Source organism: Acanthopagrus latus, chromosome 18 (assembly GCF_904848185.1).
Source record: "Acanthopagrus latus isolate v.2019 chromosome 18, fAcaLat1.1, whole genome shotgun sequence".
Classification (NCBI taxonomy): Eukaryota; Metazoa; Chordata; class Actinopteri; order Spariformes; family Sparidae; genus Acanthopagrus; species Acanthopagrus latus.
Window position 1 is genome coordinate 28,567,967 of NC_051056.1, and position 19,975 is coordinate 28,587,941.

Genomic DNA, 19,975 nt, shown 5'->3' on the forward strand with positions numbered 1-19,975 from the left:
TCGATATGATTCACGATTAGTCAGAAGGCTCATTATTGTGTCACCATTTTTTATTTTCGCTGAAACAACGTTGAGAAATCCTGAAGGTGTGACATTTGTAGTGGTTTGCTTCAGAAAATCTGGGGGAAGTATAGGTCCATTACTTTGCACATTACTATAATAATAGTCATCTGCAAAAAGAATGCCACTTTTAAAAAAAAATAGATTAAATGAATTTTAATGCACCGCTATGCCTTTTTTTTTTACTCTGACCACATACAATCATCTAGTTAAAAAACCTTTTAAAAGCTCTTTTTTATTTTTCATCCGAGCCTCTGTATCTCCACCACTCGTTCACCACAGTGTGATGCCCTCAGATTGATGGATTGAAATGATAAAATTGCTCTCACAGCAGGACAAACTCTGCTCGTGATGTGATGAGGGCTCGGAAACAGCCTGACTCTGACCAGATGTACATCTCATGCTGTATTTCCCCCCGAATCAACAAAAAACTTCCAATATTGGAGCCACTTCAGACCAGAGGAGCCTCTGAAACATCTTGACCAGAGCAGCAGACACATCAGTGCTGACACCGTGGCAGCAGGGGGCGGTAGTGAGCGCAGAGGCCATTCTGAGCTGAGAGGAAAAAAAACACAAACAACCACAAGAAAACCACAAAACCAAGATGGCGGTGCAAGAGACAGCATCTCAACTGTCCATGGCTCTCAAAGTCCAAGAATATCCCACCCTGAAGGTAAACTGAAGCTCAGACTGTCATATATTAATCGTCCGACGACTCTGTCGTGTTCATAATACCCGATGTGTTTGATGGTGTCTGGAAAATGGGGATTATCAGTTGATTTGATAGCGAGAGCAGCGGACTTGACAGGGAGGCTAACGTTAGCTTGGCTAGCTTAGCCAGGTAGCAGCGCCCAGTAAATACCTGTGTTTGAAAAGCGACAGCAGAGATGAAGCAGCTGGCTGCACAGCAGCAGGTGGTTAATGGTTAGCTGGCTGTCTGCTGGTTGAACTGGTCCCTAATCACCTGGGTCGAGTGTGTCGAGGGCCTCGGAGCTGCTAGCTTAACGTTAAGTTGAACCCTGTTGTTTTTACTACAAAGAGCCGTTGACGTGAGTTTTGACATGTCAGTTAACGCTGAGTATGTTCACGTGTTGGCTCGTGGCGTCACATTTATTAACGTTACGTGTGTTTGCACGTTGAGGAGTTTAACGGCCACGCCAGCCTGTGCTGGGCTTTATTTCCCCCAGTTTGACCGTTTAATTAAATTATAGGATGATATAAAAGTAAATTAGACATAACCAGTGACAGAAGGTGTAACAACGTGGCTGCTCATCCCTTCAAAACAAAAGAAAATAGGAAAGAAAAAAAAAGCAGCCACGGCGTGAAAGAAATGGCTGGCAGGCGTGATTGGCCTGCTAGCTAGTTTTTGCTGTGGTTTGAAAAAAAAGATAAAAAGCATTAGGCGTTTTTGTAGCAGCCTACCAGATACGTAACGTCGAGCATGCAAATTCTATGTGGCTCGGAGGAGGCTGGGTGGGTTGAAATCACAGGCGGAGAGCCCGTAACGCTCCGCTGTCAGACAGACAATCGGTCCTGCGAGTTAGCGCAGTGTCATCAGATTGCTGCCGCTGCCTCTCTGCACTTCAAAATGGCCAGCGAGAGAAATCACAGCCTGCCGCCGCACACACGCACCGTTCCTCCATTCCACATAACGTTACTGCGACACCGCCGCTAAAAGAGACGGTGCCGAGACAAGTCCGGGCTGCTTCCTGCGGTCAGACAGCGAGAAGCCGTCGTCGTTTTTGAATAAAGCCCGTGTCTGTGAGTACCAACGTATCGGCGAGGTTTTTTTTTAATGTGGTGAACTAATGGCGTGTGATGAAGGGAGGCATGTTGAGAATAACGTGGCGTTTAGTGTTTGGAGGTGCAGGAAGCATGGCTGTGGTGTTGGGGATGTGCACGTCTGTGCCTGGATGCTGCAGTGTAAAGGATGATGGGCACCATTTTAAGACAGGAGTTGATGGTTTATAATTGGCTTCAAATGGGGAGGCTACAGCTGTGGGAGAGCAAGTGTTGATTACATTTGGAGCTATATTTAGTGGATTTATCATGTCATGTTGTTTCCTGACAGAGACAACTGAGGAATACCAGCAAAACCCAGGAGGCCATGTGTTAAATGGTTCTGTCCTTGGGGACGTGTTTGGACATTTTACAGTCAGATGTGCAACGTATACACGACTCTGGCTTTGTGAACACCACCAAATTCACATTTTGGCCCATTAGAATCGAATGATAATGTAATGCTGCATATTTGAGATAATGTGTCTGTGTGTAAGGTCAGTCAGAAATATATAACACCTAAATCGTTTACGTGATTATAGTTATTTTGATTGGCGTTAATCAGTGGTGGGCTCTGTTTGTAGGGAGCTCTCAGATGTCTCTTTCAGTGAGGCACCTCCCAACAAACCATGAAAGACGGCCACTGTCAGGCTGGCCGTTGTGATGGCTGTCTGAAATGTCCTCATGAATGAATTACTCGTCAGCTGTCAAGTAAAATCACGGTCGTATGAAAAGGGAAATAATACCACATTATCCATAATAAGATCTAGTACAAGCCAGTCATGTTAACAAAGGGAGTTACTACGTTCTTAAAATGCAAAAGAGACATCTGGTTTATTTAATCTGAAGCAGAAATATGAGCCAAATTTGTTACTTTCCTCTAGGGTGTGACATTTTCCTTAAAATATCACAGTAGTAATTATTACACAAATATAGTTATCATGATAAGTTACTGTGACACTGAAGGAATGAAAATGGAACTTTTGGGTGAACAAACGCTGTAATATAATTTCACTTAATGTCCCGTCAGACATGAAACTTGATATATTTATTCATATCATTTAACACTAAAACCTTATTTGAACAGGACTAGTGTTGCCTGTGGACCTCCAGTAATTTGTAATAATTTCGAAGGTCATCTGTGATTCTGCTCTTGTGCAAATCTGCTGTGTCCATTTGTAAAGCAAAACTGTAACCTCACAATACCGACCACATTTCAGCTAACACACAGGTCATGTAATACTAGCAGTCATTTCTTTTTAAACTGCTGTTTTCAGCTTTCAGTGGTTCATAATGTTTTACAGTAGTCAACAGCGGTGTTCATATAAAGATCACATAGAGAGTTAGAAGCAGCCAAATGTTGTTGAAAGGTTTTAAATGAGCTGCATTAAATGAGCAGTGTTTTTATGGTTTTGAACACATGCAGATAGTGAGCAAAACAACTCTGAGCTAAATAAATAATGTGGCGTCTGTAGAACAGATGTTCCCCTCCTGAAAGCTGGTGTTGGACTGAGTCTTGACATCATATGTCAGTAAATATGGGTCAAATCCTGACGTTACTTATCCTTTTAATGTTCCACATGAAACACAAATAATAGGTGGTGACTTCTACATCACATGAAGTCTCTCTGTAATACTAGTCCTGTGTGAATAGAGCTACACTGAGACAGTATAATTTAATACCATAGATGAGCAAAATGTTCATGGTGTGTTACTGTCATGTTTCCACAGCAGTAAAGGCTCAGGTCGAAACAATCCAACAATATGTCGTGATGTAGTATTTTTCTCTAAGATAGTCAGGTTTGAATGTATGTTTTGCCTTGTCCAGTGAATGAAACACCTGAGAAGTTAGAGGAACTCATCACATTTCACTCAGTCTTTAAGTATTTTCTTGCCATAACGTTTCATTAGTAGAAGTATTTATCACAAAGCTCCTTCAGTAGAGACGATGGCAACATCTTCTCCACTTGATGTAATCTGAATGGTCTTGAGGTCAACAGTGTTACACTGCTCGATCTTGTTTGCATACAGTGGGAATTCAATGCATATTTAATGAATGACTCGGCTCTCTCTGCATCTTGCTGTAATCATCACCATCTACTGTATCTGGCTTCTGACGCCTTCATTTCATCACTCCTAATTAATTTGCTGATCTTTGGCCAAGTGTGTCACTAAAATCAAACCCTGATCAGTTAAATGTGTCAGTGGTTAATTGTGATCTAAATGCAGGCCTCAGGAGTAAAGAATAATATGTCCATGCTGTTCCTTTTCTCTCTCATATAGTGGTCATACTCATCCCTGAACAGAATAAGCCTCCTGTTTCTGTCGAAAGGACACTAATGAATATTTACCAGCACATACAGAACTGTTCTGTGGTGCCGTTTTAAGCTTCAGAATCAAAGCGTCTCATTCTTCAATTTGGCAACTCGGAGGTGCAGATTCTGCTAGTAACTATCAGGGATTCAGAATTAATCCATATATTAATATCACAATGTGGCCAAGTGCAGCATCCAAATAGCAAAACCTGAAATGTATTCACTAAAGCCAAAAATGTACAAGAAAGCAGCATTAAAATGAAGTAAGAAGACATGTTTGTTCAGTAGAGACCCCAACAAATATCACATCATCAGAATTTTAATAGTGTTTCTCTGAATTGATGTATAAAAGTTATCATTCCCACCAATGATGAATCATATCGACATCATAATATCTGTCAGAAAAATCATTATATTATCATTGTTATTATTTTTTACCAGATCGTGAACCACTGGGAACAGTAGTAATTCCAGCGGAGTCGTTTTGTTGCAGGGTGTTTCATTTTCCTCTCCAGTGTTAGTGAGCTGTGAAATTAACTTGGTTCTAACTTTGGAAGACAAAAACAACTCTCTCAATGGATCAAAGCTTTCCTCTTGTTTTTTTGTACCTTATCTCAAAGAAGAAATCTTATCAAAGCGTCTGGTTCACAAGTATCTGCAAAGCCACCGTGTGTTGTTGTACAAAGGAGGAAAGCGCCGTGTCTTCAGATGTCGTTTATCGACCAGATCTTATAGTTTCAGTTTTCTCTGTGATAAGGATTTGGTTTATGAATCTTCTTTTGTTGCTTTTAAAAGCTGTTTTCATTTTACTTTATGTGCCACAACTACTCAGGTATACAGACTTCCCTCTACCCTCTTGATTCTGCTGTGATACATTACTATTTTACAAAGAATAAGCACAGAAAATTAAACTTAGCCAGTTTTTTTTTTTTCCTACTTTCACTGAACTGAATCAGCACAGGACACATGTGACACGTAGAGCAGCAAGTAACAATGATTTTAATTGCTGGTTCCTGATTAATCGATTAGTTGTTTAGTCTATAAAATGTCAGAAAAGGTTAAATGCCAGTTTCCCAAAGCTCAGTTCTCAAAATGTCTTGTTTTATCCACAACTAAAAGACAGTCAGTTTAGTGTCACAGAGGAGTAAAGAAACCAAAAATATTCACATTTAAAAAGGCAAGAATCAGATAATTTTCCACTCATATTTTTAAAGAATTACTTTAATTGATAATTTGATTATGAAATTAGTTGGTGATTAATTTAATCGGTTGGAACTGTGTATTTAATCGTCACAGGAGAAGGTAACGACTTCTGGCTCATAATGGTGAGACATAGCAGAAGCTTCTATTTAATATACTGTAGTTTGAGTTAGATACTGTAAAAGGCTGTAAAAACAAATCCTTAGATTAGAAATCAGTTCTGTGGCCAACAATCAGATGAATTAGAAGCCTCGTTAATCAGACATTTTCACAGGAAATCCTTTTAAAGGAAGTCGTTAAGATTAAGTGGAATGTGTTGATTCAAGTTGCCACGGGACATTTAGAGATGTACTAGACATTCTTACCAACAGGATATTGTGTCGCGATACAATGTGGAAATTATTGAATGCTCTGCAGAAAGCAGTCGCAAGAAAGACGGCATTGTTTGCATCTGAAAAAGCAGCAGCAGTCATCTGCTTCCTGCTTTAATGTGTTTTCCATTGAGGAGTTCTTGGACTCCGGCTGCAGAAATGTCATGAAGTGCGGCTGCCAGCGGACGGTTCACAGGCTGCCACAGAGCATCTCATTCCAACTGCCAGTGACAACGACACATTAACAGGACGGGGAGAATATATAATTTTATATACAGGAAGTGGAATTTAATTTATCACTCCTAGTTTGCATGTGATTATATGTGTGTGTGTGTCCAGTCTTAAAAAAGGCTCTAAAAAACAGGATATCTGTGCAAATTACTTCGAGTAAGATAAGCTGTTTAAACAACAATCTGCCTTTTACAAAATACAAACCTCAATGTTTGATGAGCAGTTAGCCTATGACACTATATTACATTATACCAAGCGGTATGCCAGCTCTCTGCCCGACACACTGAGGTAAATGTCCCGTGTCGCTGTCGTTGCAGGTCCCCTACGAGACTCTGAACAAGCGCTTCAGAGCGGCTCAGAAGAACATCGACCGGGAGACGAGTCACGTGACGATGGTCGTCGCGGAGCTTGAGAAGACGCTAAGCAGCTTCCCGGTGGTCGACTCGGTGGTGTCACTGCTGGATGGTGTGGTGGAGAAACTCAGCGCCCTGAAGAGGAAGGTGAGGACCAGATGCACACATACACACACTTTCATCTGTTTCCTCTTTAAAAGATATCAAGAAGTGTTATTAATGTATATATTTTATTTGTTGCACAGTATAAGCCAAGATATTTGGGTAAAGTGGGTGAATGTAGAAGTGTGGATAAGACCCTGCTGCTGTGGTGTGTTCTGTTCACAGGAGGGCGCATTTTAAAACAACAATTTTACTTGTCATTCAGTGTTTTTGGATAATTATCCCACAGTTCCCTCTGAAATTTCTCTGTCTCACATTTATGGGTGACTAACAAAGGAAATGATTACTTTTGACTAAAGCAGACACTTCACCTTCTGTGCTTAATGACAGTTATTTTGTCACTAGAGGTGTTGCAACTATCATAACTTGTCATTTATGTTTTTAGGGAGTTATTTTTGTGTAAGTGTAACTATGCAAGCTGTGTTTGGGTTTATTACAACAATCAAGACTTGAGCTCTGTATTTAAGGCCAGTTCTTCCACTTGTAACCATTTTGGAGGTCATTTAACAAAGTCTAGCCTTCGGTGGATGGAAATATATAAAATGTGTTGTTTCTATTATAAATCGTGAGCTTCACGGGGGAATGGGAAGTGGAAAACAACTTGTTCCCTCTCATGGAGAAAGTATGGCTGGAAGAACATAGTGAGATATTTTATCACACCAGCACAAAAGAAATATTAGGATAAAAAATGTTGGAGGTTATGTAGAGAAGAGAATGCCAATCATGTCCATGTTTTTTTGGGAATGCCCTTCTATCATACCTTACTGGCAGAATTTGAAGAATTGTATGGAGAAAACCTTGAGGGTGAAATTTTCATATACATTGGATATATTATACCTGGGAAAAGGAAACGAAAGAATTAAAAATTCCGGAGACAAGTATATCTTTAGGATTATGCTGGTTGCTAGTAAAAAATCCTATCCTGTGAATCCCTTGGTTCTCGCTACAGACTTTAAATTGTTCATTTGTTCACATGAAGTCTCGATGCCCTCCATTAAGAGGAAGAGGACTCTGTAAAAGAACTGGGGAAAAAAGAAAACAAACCTGGAGTTGTCGTCGTATATTCCTGTTGTATGGATGACTAGAAATGAGATTATGTATGTTTAGTTAATTACAACAACAACAAAAAAAATAATGATATAATGATAATAATAAAAGATAATGAAAGAAACTTCTCTGTATGTGTTTGTTCATGTTTTATGAGTGGTTTAACCTGAGACGGGCCATAAAACAAGAACAACAATCACGTCACGTTCATACCGAAATAGAAGCACAACTGTTAAATAAGAGAAGAAAATATGATGCCTCCTTTAGAGATTGAGAGAAAATGTAAAATACTATAATGTACAAACTTGCTGTAAAGCCACCAGCAGTTACTCATCTATGAACAAACCCACCCCTCTGCTGGAGCCAGCTGTTAAAAGCCACATTACTCTCCCCTGTTTAACAAAGCACCTTGTTGTGAATGTGGTTTCTTTGTTATGGTGTACGAGTGGCCTTGGTCGGATTGTGTGTGAGCGGTGGAATGCTGCCTGGCTGGTTCTGCCGGGAACCCTTTCTCACACTACAGAAAACAAGTGATCAGAACCCACTTCTGCAGTTCTTCTCTCTTCACTCCAAACTCAATGTCCAAGAGGAACTTTGCAACAAACAAACCTTTGATATCGTTGTGTTGAAGAGAAGCTTGTACTGAACAGTATCAGCCGGCCTGGGAGCACCTCCCCAAAGATGTTGGGCCGACACTGGTCTGGACTGGCGAGTTCAGTTCAAGGCTGAAGAAAGGGGAATTAAACCAGAACCAAACCAGGTCATGTTTCACAAAAACAAAGCAGTTTCATTTGAGGTAGATTTAAAATGGCAGTGTGCATGGAACAGTGCACTTAGTAATGCAGTTATGAACTGTGTGATATAAGACTCTTCTTCACCGTTCCCTTTCTGTTATGTGACTGGCAGCTAAGGGAATACATTTTTACATTTGTGTGATCCATAAGCTTTTATTTTTAAGACATCCAAGTTAACTCTGTCACATCACAGTTTATCTGCAGAGCAGGAAGCAGCTGTTTAGTTTGACCTGCCCTCGACGATGTTTGAGGTTTGAGAAGCCTTGTGTCCTGGTTTCAGTCAGCCTCAAATCGTGTCATTAGGATTCTGAGAACTAAAGCTTTTTCCTCAGGTCCAGCAGTGCCAATCCTGTCGATACACTGACGACTTCTATTTCTGTTTTACGTGATGCATATTCAGCTTTCTGTAAATGTCCCGATGCTTCTTGTGTGTGTGTGACCTGAAGGCGGCTGAGTCCATCCAAGCAGAAGACGAGAGTGCCAAGCTGTGTAAGCGTCGCATCGAGCACTTGAAGGAGCACAGCAGTGACCAGCTGGCCTCAGTCAACCTGTGGAAGAAGAAACGCATGGACCGCATGATGGTGGAGCATCTGCTGCGCTGCGGCTACTACAACACAGCCGTCAAACTGGCAAGACAGAGCGGTATAGAGGTAACTGATCTGAGTCAGTATGGTTTTATGCATTTGGGATGAGATTTAAGGACTCACTGACTCTTTGAATCACAAACGTTTTGAGTTTTTGTGTACCAGTTGTGTCTGGATCTAATCTTCTTTTCTCTTAATACATCCACTCTTGTATTCTTAGGATCTGGTGAACATTGAGATGTTCCTCACAGCCAAGGAGGTGGAGGAGTCTCTGGAGAGGCAGGAGACGGCCACTTGCTTAGCCTGGTGCCATGACAATAAATCCCGCCTCCGCAAGATGAAGGTAGTCACATTTTACCTCATGAATCCAGGAAGTTGAGGCCTGACAAATGATTAAAAGCCATGCACATGACAAATAAAGACAGTTCATAGGTGTAAGTGAAGCATACCAAGCAGGCAGAAGCATGTCGGTTCTGCCTGAATATTAGATAAACAAGAATCAACAGTGTAATGGTGTTTGTGCTCAGAAACAGACATTTTAAGATTTAATTAATTACCCTGAGTGTTTTGCCCTTTTGGCAGTAGCTGCTAGTGAAAGTGTTAATCCTAAAATGATCCTATTAAAGCAGAAAGTTCTAAGTAGAGCGCAGACCTCCGTCAAGACATGCTGATCTTCCTATTAGCTGTTACTTTAACATTTGACTTTTCACTGCAAATGTGACAAAATACTCCCACAAGAGTGTCTGAAATTTGTTTTGGTGTAACCCCGAGCTCAATGCCATCTTTTTATAACGGACTACAAGTCACAGTGGTAGGATGGTAAAATCTTTAAAGGTAGCTTGATAGTGTATCGAGTGCAGGAGATGTATGAAGAATTCAGTTTCCTGTCCAGAAGAGAGATTTTGTGGTTTAAACTTAGTGTTTTTTTTGTCTGTTTGTTTTTCAGAGTTGTCTTGAGTTCAGTCTTAGAATCCAGGAGTTCATTGAGCTCATCAGACAAAACAAACGCATGGATGCAGTCAGGTATGGACATAGAACCACAATACACACACATACTGTTCTACCTGAAATCCCTTCCACTGACCGCAACTTTTTCCTGAATTTGAACTATTATTGAAGCCACTTAAACAAACTTGTGTGTGTTTCAGACATGCAAGGAAGCACTTCAGCCAGGCAGAAGGTGGACAGCTGGATGAGGTTCGGCAGGTGATGGGCATGCTGGCCTTCCCATCAGATACACATATCTCCCCATACAAGGTAAAATCTTTGTTCTTTCCTTGTACTAATGTGTAAATAAATGAAATGTAGTTTGACCCATTTTACACATACAGCCGAGCGATATCAGGACATCTGCGTTTCCACCAGTTTGTAAGAAATTCACACAAACTTCACACGTGGGACTGTCAACCTCCATCTCAGTGGATACACTTGATTTAAGACATTATCATTCTGCAGACTGTTAATGAAGCACAACAGATCCGTGTTCACTGGTACAATAAGAATATACCAACAGATAATGTGCTACAGCTTGAGACCAGCCACTAGAGGGCCTCTGTTGTCTTCTAATAAAATAAACTGTTAGTGTTGCACCTCTTTAAACTTGTCCTTGGAGAGCTTCTTTTAGTATCAGTTTTTTTTTTTAATGCATTTTCTTCTCCTTAGCAGGGTCGTACCAACAATGCTGTATCTCCTAAAACATCTAGCGTTTTGTACAAGCAGAGAAAATGAACCCGGTTCAACTAGTGTGACAAGATTTTTTTTTGCCAGCTTCTTGTGACAGATGTAGAATTCTCTGTCCTCTGTCAGCACGTTTGTAGAACTGAACATTTACCGCTGAATTATCATCGCAGGAGTTTTACTCAGTGTTGAAATCCCGATCAGTTATTGATCCGTGTTTGGGAACAAGTATAGAAAACTGCTCTCACTTTCCTTCACAGGCTGAATAATAAAGTTGGCTCTATAGGATACAGTCGAATTAAAAGTATTTAACTGCCAATGTAACTTGATTTAGAATAGGCTTTTATTTATGTTGCACTCACAGAATGTTTGCAGTGAAAACACTTTTGCCGGCAGCTGTGTTTGGTAAACAGACAGTCGTTAATCACAGTTTGCCCAAAAGAAACAGACAAATAACACATTGCTGTGATATCTGCACTAATCACATTTAATGAGTTGAGATCATACACTAACCTCTTGGTGTTGTTTCTGGAGGGACAGTGAAGCCACCTTTTAATGGCAAGAGTACAGTGATTGTCACAATTTGTGTTTAGGACTGGAACAGCTGGGCTACAGTACATTGAATACTTGGCACTGAAACAATAATGCTGGAAAGGTTTATATTGGAATACAAATGGCATGTTGGACGAGAGTTGTGTATCACTGGTCTGCACCTCGCTGTGTGTGTTCTTTCTCAGAGTCTGAAGTCTGTCTGGAAATGGCTGTTGGTGTTAAACTCAGTTCTGTCTCTTTGTCTCTCTGTTCCGTCAGGACCTTTTGGATCCAGCCCGCTGGAAGATGCTGATCCAGCAGTTCCGATACGACAACTACAGACTGCACCAGCTGGGAAACAACTCTGTCTTCACTATCACCCTACAGGCTGGTCTGTCTGCCATCAAGACACCGTATCCTGCCACACTAGTTTCCAGTAATAAGTTACCTCAGACATTTTGCCTTTAATCTGTTATTATTGTTGTTGTTGCGTTACTTCTAATGTTTCCTGGAATGCAAAATAGAATCCTTTCGTGAATTTATTTTCATTGTAAATAAAAATTACATGCGTGTGTGTCTACAGTTAGTTTTGGTGCATCAAATAAGATATTGATCACTGCAGTGCTGCCTTGTCAGCTTCAATGTGTGGATTGTCCTGTCCATGTTACTGTCTGTCTGTCTGAGACCCAAAATAACTTCATATGTTGAGAGGTTCTGGTCCTTAACCTCCGTGCTCATTCCAGTCAGTGCTACAAGGAGGATGGTACCTCTAAGAACCCAGACTGCCCAGTGTGCAGTAAATCCCTCAACAAGTTGGCCCAGCCGCTACCCATGGCCCACTGCGCCAACTCCAGACTAGTCTGTAAGATCTCCGGGGAGGTCATGAATGAAAACAACCCTCCAATGATGCTTCCTAATGGATATGTGTACGGATACAACGTGAGTACACACCACTAATTAACTATCACAGAGTGCAGGGAGGCTGAGAACTGCAGCTGTGCCTGCATGTGTGTAAGGGGAATTCAGGTGTTTTTAAGCCTGGGCCCTGTGTTAGCATATTTTGGTGTTTAGGGGTCGGCCAAATAGACAGCCTCAGCCCAAAGCGATGAGACTGTAATGTTGTCTTTGGTGGAAACTTTGACCGTCAAAGCACGACCACTAAAAGTGCTGGTTTTGACTGCTGACAGGCCGAGTTTGTTATTTAAAGGACTAACAACATTGAGGAAAGGATTCCTGCAGAGATAGAGCTTTTTGTTAAACCGGAGACAGCTGCAGCGCTGCTCCTGCCAAATCCACCAGACAGCATTTATAGAAACTATAATTTTATCATCATAAAATGAACTTCTTTCAAAATAAACAGAAACTAAATAAAATTCACCAAAACCATGTTGGTTCATGTTCCACTGATCCAACTATCAACAAAAATGTGTGAAAACATTCTGGCTCTGAGCTGTTTTCCTTCTCCTCTCCCTCACTTCTCTCCTGATATCTCAACCAAACCAGAGTTGGTGGTTATTGTAACAGTGGAAAGATTAACCAAGATGGTTTTGGTATATTTTATTTTGTTAGACTTAACACACACTCAGAGGTGGTTTATGATGATAAAACAACTGTTTCTGTAAATGAAGTCCGGTGGATGTGGCAAGTGTGACACAGTGGCTGTTTCTGGTTAAAGACGAAGGGTTTTACTCTTTAAGAAAAAGCTCTGCCCCTGTAGAAATCCTTTCCTTAATGTTGTCAACAATCAGAATAACAACCTCAGCCTGTCTGAGGCAAAAACAAGAACTTCTAATGGACATTCAGAGAAAAGAGAGATTTGCCCTACAGCATTATCTTGCAGTACATGTTGCAGCTGCCTTGTGATGCGACCTACTAAAACTTTATATTCTTATTTTAGTGTGTTTTTAATGTTTAATGTTTGTTTTTCCGTGTAATTTATTATCCTCTGCTTATTATTTCTCCCAGTCTCTTCTGTCCATCCGCCAAGATGACAAAGTGGTGTGTCCCAGAACCAAAGAAGTCTTCAACTTCTCTCAGGCTGAGAAGGTCTACATCATGTGATCACTCAGATGAACCTGTCTGAGTCATTTACATGACCGATAACGCCCCGTCGTTCATCACCTGTGACCTGGCCTACTCAAGAGAGCCACCTGTGGAGCTGTGATCCAGTGCCCTTCTTCCTCCCCCACAGACACACCCGACATTTCCCCCAAACCGCCCTCTCCCAGTACACGATCAGCTCAAATTTGCCAGTTCCCTCTCCCCTCCCGTTTCATCACACAGAAACTGGACTCCTCTCCTTTCAGACTGTTTTAGATGTGGCTAGATAACGAGAAGTTGTTTGATCTGATCCATTCAAGCACATGGACTATCAGCATTGTCATTATTTTACAGGCCCTCACTCCGAAGATTAGAGACTACAGAAAAGAGACTGAGGGGGTGAAGAACTGCTAGGTAGATCTTTGATTTTACTACAACAAATAAAAACTTGTTGAGGTTACTTTTGACTTTTTCCTGTGTTACTTAAAACACCATGAAGCAGGACTGTGTGAACTCACTCCATAAATTAGATTATACACAAGTGATTTCTGAAAACAAACATGGTTGACTTCCTGGTCACGTGGTAGCATCTCATTCTGTGATGCATGCTGTTGACGCCCTTTTGTCTTCTAGCCATGTTTTCTGGTGGGTTGTTGGGGGGATATATATGTTAAATGCCTCCTTTAAGCTGCCTACCTCTTTGCATTTCATCCCCCCTTGGCTGTGAAAACGGAGCCTGATTTGGGCCTCAGTAGGCTCCTTTTCAAATGTAAATATTAGGTAGGAATTGATCATCCTCATGTATGACTTGGGCGTTTTGGGGACAAGTAACGACAAGGAAAATGAACTTTCTACAAAGATTGCTGTGTGAACTGAACAAGTCTTTTCTTGGGCGCTTTAAACCTGATATAGCCCACAGTACCCTCAACATGACTGGTTGTTCAGTAAAACTTCTCATTTCTGAGAAAGAAGTTAGGTTCACAGACATGGTAATATTAATTATATACCATAATGAAAGTTAGGCAATATACAAACAAGACAGCCGTTGGTGATGTTGTTGTTTTTTGTTTTTTTTTTAATATTATTAAAGAAATTGTCTTCCTTTTTTGCGTGTGAGGTTTGCAGTTTTAGTTTTTCTTCCACCATTTTCGTTTTAGATAAAAAAAAAATTTAAAAAAAAGGTGCATTTCAGTGGACGGATATTTATTGTGAGGGAAGACATGAGGGGTGATTTTAGTAAATTTAGCATTGCCTAAATAGTTTTAATTTCTTAACTATTTTTCCAACAAAGTAACGGTAACAATATTTTTCTCACTCTTGTACTCTGCCTGTGTTGAGCTGCTTGCAGCACCGACACTCTAAAGTTTGCATAGTATAAAAGTACACCTGCTTCAACATTACATGTCAGCCTGCTTTCATTTAAAGGAACTGACTAAAGGATAAATTCACCCAAAACTGTAAATGCAGTCATTGTCCACTCACCCCCATGCAGGTGGAAGGTTTTGTAGTCCACAAACATTTCTGTAGCTTCACAGCAAAACAACGTTGATGCATTTTCCTAAATAACTGAAGCAGATGGAGACTTCTTATAAAACAAATAGATCTGAAAAGACATTACTTAGACCCTCAGTGTATGTTTAGAGGTCACGCACCCACTTTAGATGGGGTGTGCACTTTAAGCTTAGCAGCTAAATGTGTAAATAACATTCTTTCAAATCAACTTTCAATTTTTTTTGTATACAAGTATGTTTTCACCAGTCTACTTCAGCTGTTAAGGGGAATGCCGCATCGCTGTTTTGCTGTGAAGTTCCAGAAATGTTTTGCTGACTGTGAAACTCCACTCAACTTTCCATCTGCAAGAGGATGAAGATAATAACTGACTTTTTCATTTTTTGGGGGGGAACTTTATCCTTTAAGAACCAGGATCAAAACCTCCTCCAAGCTGCTGGTTTTAACAATCCTGCCTTTTCTTGAAAGCTCTAAAGGAAAATCGTCTCCACACACGACTCATGCTCATCCGTAGAAAACTTGCTGTAGATGATGGACGGGGAATGTAATCAGAACCAGAACAGCAAGGTCAATGTCAACTAACGCACAAATAACCCTTAAATTGTGACATTTTAACCCTTAACATCCGTACTAAGCAACCCAAAAATGCCGTTTTATGTTGACCATGAACAGTCAAACATTTCTTCCATTTTGTTGTTATTGACAAACCAAAAGTTGCCTCATTTGTGTCCATAAAAGATTTGGAACTGTATCTGTAAAGGCACAGACTGTCCTGTGTGTTTGTGTTGGTAGAATAGATGAAAGGATTGTTTCATGAGCAACATGCCTCATAAAGATTTCAGTGAACTTTGATTTCAGTGTTTCTTTCTTTGCAACTGTCTCCTCGTGCTCTCTAAAAATCAACATTACCATAAGCGTCATGGGTGTGACGAGGTCAACAATTCATCGCAATTCTGTTGACATGGAAATTTAACCCCCAGTGTTGCGTCTTTCACCTGAAACTACACCTCCAAGTGTGGGGAGGTCTGCATTTGGTGTGGGTGTGTTTTAAGTCTAGCAGTGAAAGAGCAGTCTTGCAGATGGTAATGTACTGTTGAGTCTGAATTACGTAACATGGATTTCAGGATAAAAACTGGGCAAATTTGATTTGATTAGATTTGGCAGTGCAGTTTGCTTTACGATCTGTCATTATTCTTTCCAAAAACTAAAATCTCTTTAACTAAGCCTTCACTCTTTTTGATTTCACCAAGATACAAATTTAGTTTTCTCCCCCGAGGACGCTGAATGGGCCATCTGTTAGCCTTTTGTGTGTGTGTGCCTGCATGGAAATTGGGTTTTCTTGGGGGGGTTGTGGCAACTGGCATCCGTCTTCATTCTTTAAATAGGTAAAAATACCAGTTCACAGCTTTCCAGAGGCCAATTTAACATTTTGAAATTGTCTTGTTTGACCCAAAAATATGAAACCTGTAAAAAACATTATTTACAGAGGAGAGAAAAGCAACAAATCCGACAAATTTGAATGAGTGAACCAACCATCTGTCATTTTTCATCATTTGGTTAAAGTTTCCTTTTTTGTCACATGTACTGATATCAGCAGCCATGTCTCACTGTATGACTAACCTTCATCACATCCAGCTTTCAAACATGATTTTAACTCAATACCACGTCATATATTTTTGGCTTGGATTAACCATAATGACCGCATTATTTTTTACTAGCTCGATTTTATAAGTTCCCTATGAAGACGAACGTTATGTTTATGAATGTACTCTGACATTAAGCTTTTTGCCACATGTATGCCTTTAAAACTAAATTCACTCGGTGCACTTTGGTTCCGTGTGACACACAAAAATGGCCCCGCGAAAAGGCAAACCGCATCGATACTGCAAATAATAACATAAAATGTTTTGAATAATTAATTTTTCTACCGTATCTAATAATTATCGTCGTGCTTTTAACTAGTTTATACTCGTTTTAGGACGAAGATCGGATATTTTGTGACACAAAAGAGACGACGGCGGACCGGAAGAGGTGTCACCGGTTTTCAAGCCCCTCTGTCGTCACAGCGCGTCTGTTATAAAAGCCGCTGCGCTCATCCCCCTCCACCATCTTGAGATTAGCGCATAGTTGAAGCCGTCAAGTATCAGCTCGTCGTTATTACAAAATGAGTGACCAGCTTTGTAAACTCTTCGTCGGTGGCCTCAACGTGGACACTGACGACGATGGCCTGCGCAAGCACTTCGAGCAGTACGGTACGCTCACCGACTGCGTCGTGGTGGTGAACAAGCAGCTGCAGCGGTCCCGCTGCTTCGGCTTTGTGACCTACTCGTCGCCAGAGGAGGCCGACGCAGCAATGGCGGCTAGGCCCCACACCGTCGACGGCAACGCGGTCGAGGTGAAACGTGCCGTGGCCCGAGAAGACGCCAACAAGCCGGAGGCACTCGCTAAGGTGAAGAAGATCTTCGTCGGAGGCCTGAAGGACGACATCGAAGAGGAACATCTGAGCGAATACTTCTCCCAGTACGGTGAGATCGAGAAGGCCGAAGTCATCTCGGAGAAGGAGACCGGAAAGAAGAGAGGCTTCGGCTTTGTTTACTTCACCGACCACGATGCTGCCGACAAAGCGGTTGTGGTCAAATTCCACACCGTCAATGGACACAAAGTTGAGGTGAAGAAGGCCCTGACGAAGCAGGAAATGCAGGCAGCCAACAGAACCGGTATGGCGCCGAGAGGCAGGCCGGGTAGAGGCATGAGGGGGAATCAAAATGGCTACGGCAGCAGGGACTACGGCGGAAACTACAACTACGGAAATGGCGGAGGAGGCTACAACTGTGGCGGCTACGGAGGGTACGGCGGACCATATGGGGGAGGCTACGGAGACCAGGGAAGTGGCTATGGAGGTGGAAACGGCTACAATGAGTTCGGTAGCGGCTATGGCCAGCATTCTTCTGGTTACGGCCCCATGAAAGGGCCACCCTTCGGCGGACAGAGGAGCGCAGCACCCTACACCAGAGGCGGCGGCGGTGGTGGCGGCTACCCCAGGGGGGGCTATGGCGGCGGTGGCTACTAAATGAGACTGCACAATGGGAAAAATCAACCACCCCCTCCCCCTGCCATAGATTACCTCCAGCCGGGATTCGGACGCTCAACTCAAATTCAGTAACGGGGCGTCTGCCGTGAAATCCAACAACGGCAGAGACTCGGACAGAGATCCCCCTAATCATAATGAAGACCTCAAAAACCCAAACAGGTAGGAAGGTCACTTCCCAGAAAACCTGATTATAACGAGCAGCCGTCGTTGCCGTTCAACTAGGACACGTAAAAAAAAAAAAAGAATATTCAAACATACAGTGATCCCTTTTTATTATGTACCCACGCCATCGGCGTGTAGTTGTCGTTTAGAGTTATTTTTTTTTATTTGCGTTCACTCGGTTCAACTTCGATGTAGGATTGTTTTGCTGACAAGTTCTGATTATCCCAATATTTTGCATTTTTAAGTAATTAAATCTTGTTTTCTGGAGTAAACTTAGTGTGATTTCAATGTATGAGGATGAGAAGCATGTTTTTTGTGGTTTTGGATTTCATAGCTGTCTAACATCAATTTGTATAATTATTTTACTTTGGTCATTCAGCAAAGTCGGAACGTGATACTGCAGGATCCAGTTTCCTTGTTTCCTTCCCAACATTGTACTCAAACTCTCCTCACGCATAGTAATAGTTTCTAAATATTGTTCATTTTCATTACCTGTAGCAATATCTAATGTATATTGTATACTTTCATGTCTGGAGAACAAAACCTACTGTTAAACCACCTTGGTATGCTTATGTATGTTCATTTTAAATAAAACGTTATACCACTTAGCTTAGTTATTTTACTTATTTAACCAGGCTTCCTCAAGTTCATCCACAGGTTTTATAAGTGACATCATCTTGTCGTGGTTTAGTTACATGGCATCTTTCCCAGTTTATTCTCTTACATTCAGGTGGGTGAAATGGTTACAGAATGGTTGTAGTCTACCCACAGCCAATGCATGTAGGCTTTGTAGGGTTTGACCTTGTTTTTAAAATTATGTGGTTTTTAGACACTGCTAATATGACTTCATATTTTTTTCTTTTTTACGCATTTGAATACATCAGTATGTGGACATGAGGGCTCTGATATTTATCTTTGATTATTCCTACATTTAGGTGTTCTTACTCGTATTCCTGTAGGCTATCCCAGCCAAAATAGCCGTAGCAGTTTGTTTTAGGCTACATCAGGACCCTGTTGATTACCTGGGGTCGATTGTGATAGGAGTCTGAAATATCTCTTTAGGATATCCACATCCAGCAAACTAGGTATGTAAATCAACCTGTCTTCACTCTGTGTTGGTCAACCATGTATGGATTATCTTCTGAGATGGTGCACAAGTGTGCCATTTATTTTATATTAAGCAACTTAAATTACACTTGCAGTGCAATGCGGCTTACATAGCTAATCTTAAAATAACAAAACAAAAGGGGAGCGGGTGGTTACTTAATTTGGTCTTTAATGAACTTTAAGTGGGTGGAAGGGGGCGCAAATTTTGTTCCACCATTTAAAAACTAAAATATTGGAACGAGTAAATTTGTGTCTCGTCCAGAAAACTTTACTCTGCCCAGTTTCTCACTCTCTTTTTCTCCCATCTCCTCCAGGTTGCTACGGTAACCTGGATAACATCACCCCGAACACGATGGGGTGTGTGTCTCCACGCCATCGGGGGGACCGGAGAGTGGTTGTGCCTTCTCCCCCTCAGGTGAAGTCAGTTTTCACAAAGGATTCCCCAGTGTGGTGTTACTTCAGGTTTTATATATTAAAGATGGGTTTTAATAGTTTTGATAACACTATGTCACAGTGCAATCATAAGTGCTCTTTCCCCCAGTGACCAGCACTCACCTGTTCCTGATGAAACGACTAAAAGATGCTAGTGGCATCTGACCATTTTTATCTCATTCATTTGTTTTATAGAATATTTATATTATCTCTTTACACTATTTATTCAAGTGCTGATGATCCTGGGAGAAAGAGATTGCACTTGGGCACTGTGGTTTTCAAAATACAATAAATATTTGATTTATTATATCTGTCTTGTGTTTTTAATGTTCTCCAGGTATACATATATTCTTTTTAAAGGTTACATAATATGCTGTGTGTGAGCTTGGCAATAATAGTTTTCAAACTAGCCATACCTGCGATGAAATGGATGAAGGTAAAGATTTTTGAATACCTAATGGTTGACTTAAAAGGTTGCAAAAAAAATGTTATGCTTAGGTTTTCTCATTGACTCACATGCAGAGGTAAAG

At 41.1% G+C, this 19,975-nt stretch overlaps 3 protein-coding genes across 18 annotated transcripts in view; 2 read left to right on the forward strand and 1 right to left on the reverse strand.

The window, feature by feature from the left end:
* LOC119007001 (C-terminal binding protein 1) overlaps positions 1-1,620 on the reverse strand; it is a 54,070-nt gene extending 52,450 nt beyond the window's left edge. For 8 of the 14 annotated variants that reach the window (XM_037076252.1, XM_037076242.1, XM_037076251.1 and 5 more), the window contains exon 1: positions 923-1,109. The gene's annotated coding sequence lies outside the window, so the exon portion shown is untranslated. Of the gene's footprint in view, positions 1-922; positions 1,110-1,482 lie in introns of those variants that run through there. The other 6 variants (XM_037076254.1, XM_037076253.1, XM_037076249.1 and 3 more) reach the window with 1 other exon arrangement.
* maea (macrophage erythroblast attacher, E3 ubiquitin ligase) overlaps positions 1-13,611 on the forward strand; it is a 78,607-nt gene extending 64,996 nt beyond the window's left edge. Inside the window, exons 1-9 of one of the 3 annotated variants that reach the window (XM_037076257.1) lie at positions 579-733; positions 6,274-6,456; positions 8,759-8,962; positions 9,117-9,239; positions 9,843-9,919; positions 10,045-10,153; positions 11,384-11,517; positions 11,848-12,043; positions 13,070-13,611. In XM_037076257.1, the coding sequence (XP_036932152.1) occupies positions 665-733; positions 6,274-6,456; positions 8,759-8,962; positions 9,117-9,239; positions 9,843-9,919; positions 10,045-10,153; positions 11,384-11,517; positions 11,848-12,043; positions 13,070-13,165 (1,191 nt within the window). In that variant the 5' untranslated portion in view covers positions 579-664 and the 3' untranslated portion in view covers positions 13,166-13,611. Of the gene's footprint in view, positions 1-578; positions 734-1,680; positions 1,822-6,273; positions 6,457-8,758; positions 8,963-9,116; positions 9,240-9,842; positions 9,920-10,044; positions 10,154-11,383; positions 11,518-11,847; positions 12,044-13,069 lie in introns of those variants that run through there. The other 2 variants (XM_037076258.1, XM_037076260.1) reach the window with 2 other exon arrangements.
* A 3,139-nt stretch (positions 13,612-16,750) lies between these two features.
* LOC119007007 (heterogeneous nuclear ribonucleoprotein A0-like) lies at positions 16,751-19,754 on the forward strand. The gene is made up of 2 exons (XM_037076263.1): positions 16,751-17,903; positions 19,328-19,754. Exon 1 carries the CDS (start codon positions 16,818-16,820, stop codon positions 17,721-17,723), a length of 906 nt encoding a protein of 301 aa, XP_036932158.1. The 5' UTR covers positions 16,751-16,817; the 3' UTR covers positions 17,724-17,903; positions 19,328-19,754.
* The last annotated feature ends 221 nt before the right edge of the window (positions 19,755-19,975 follow it).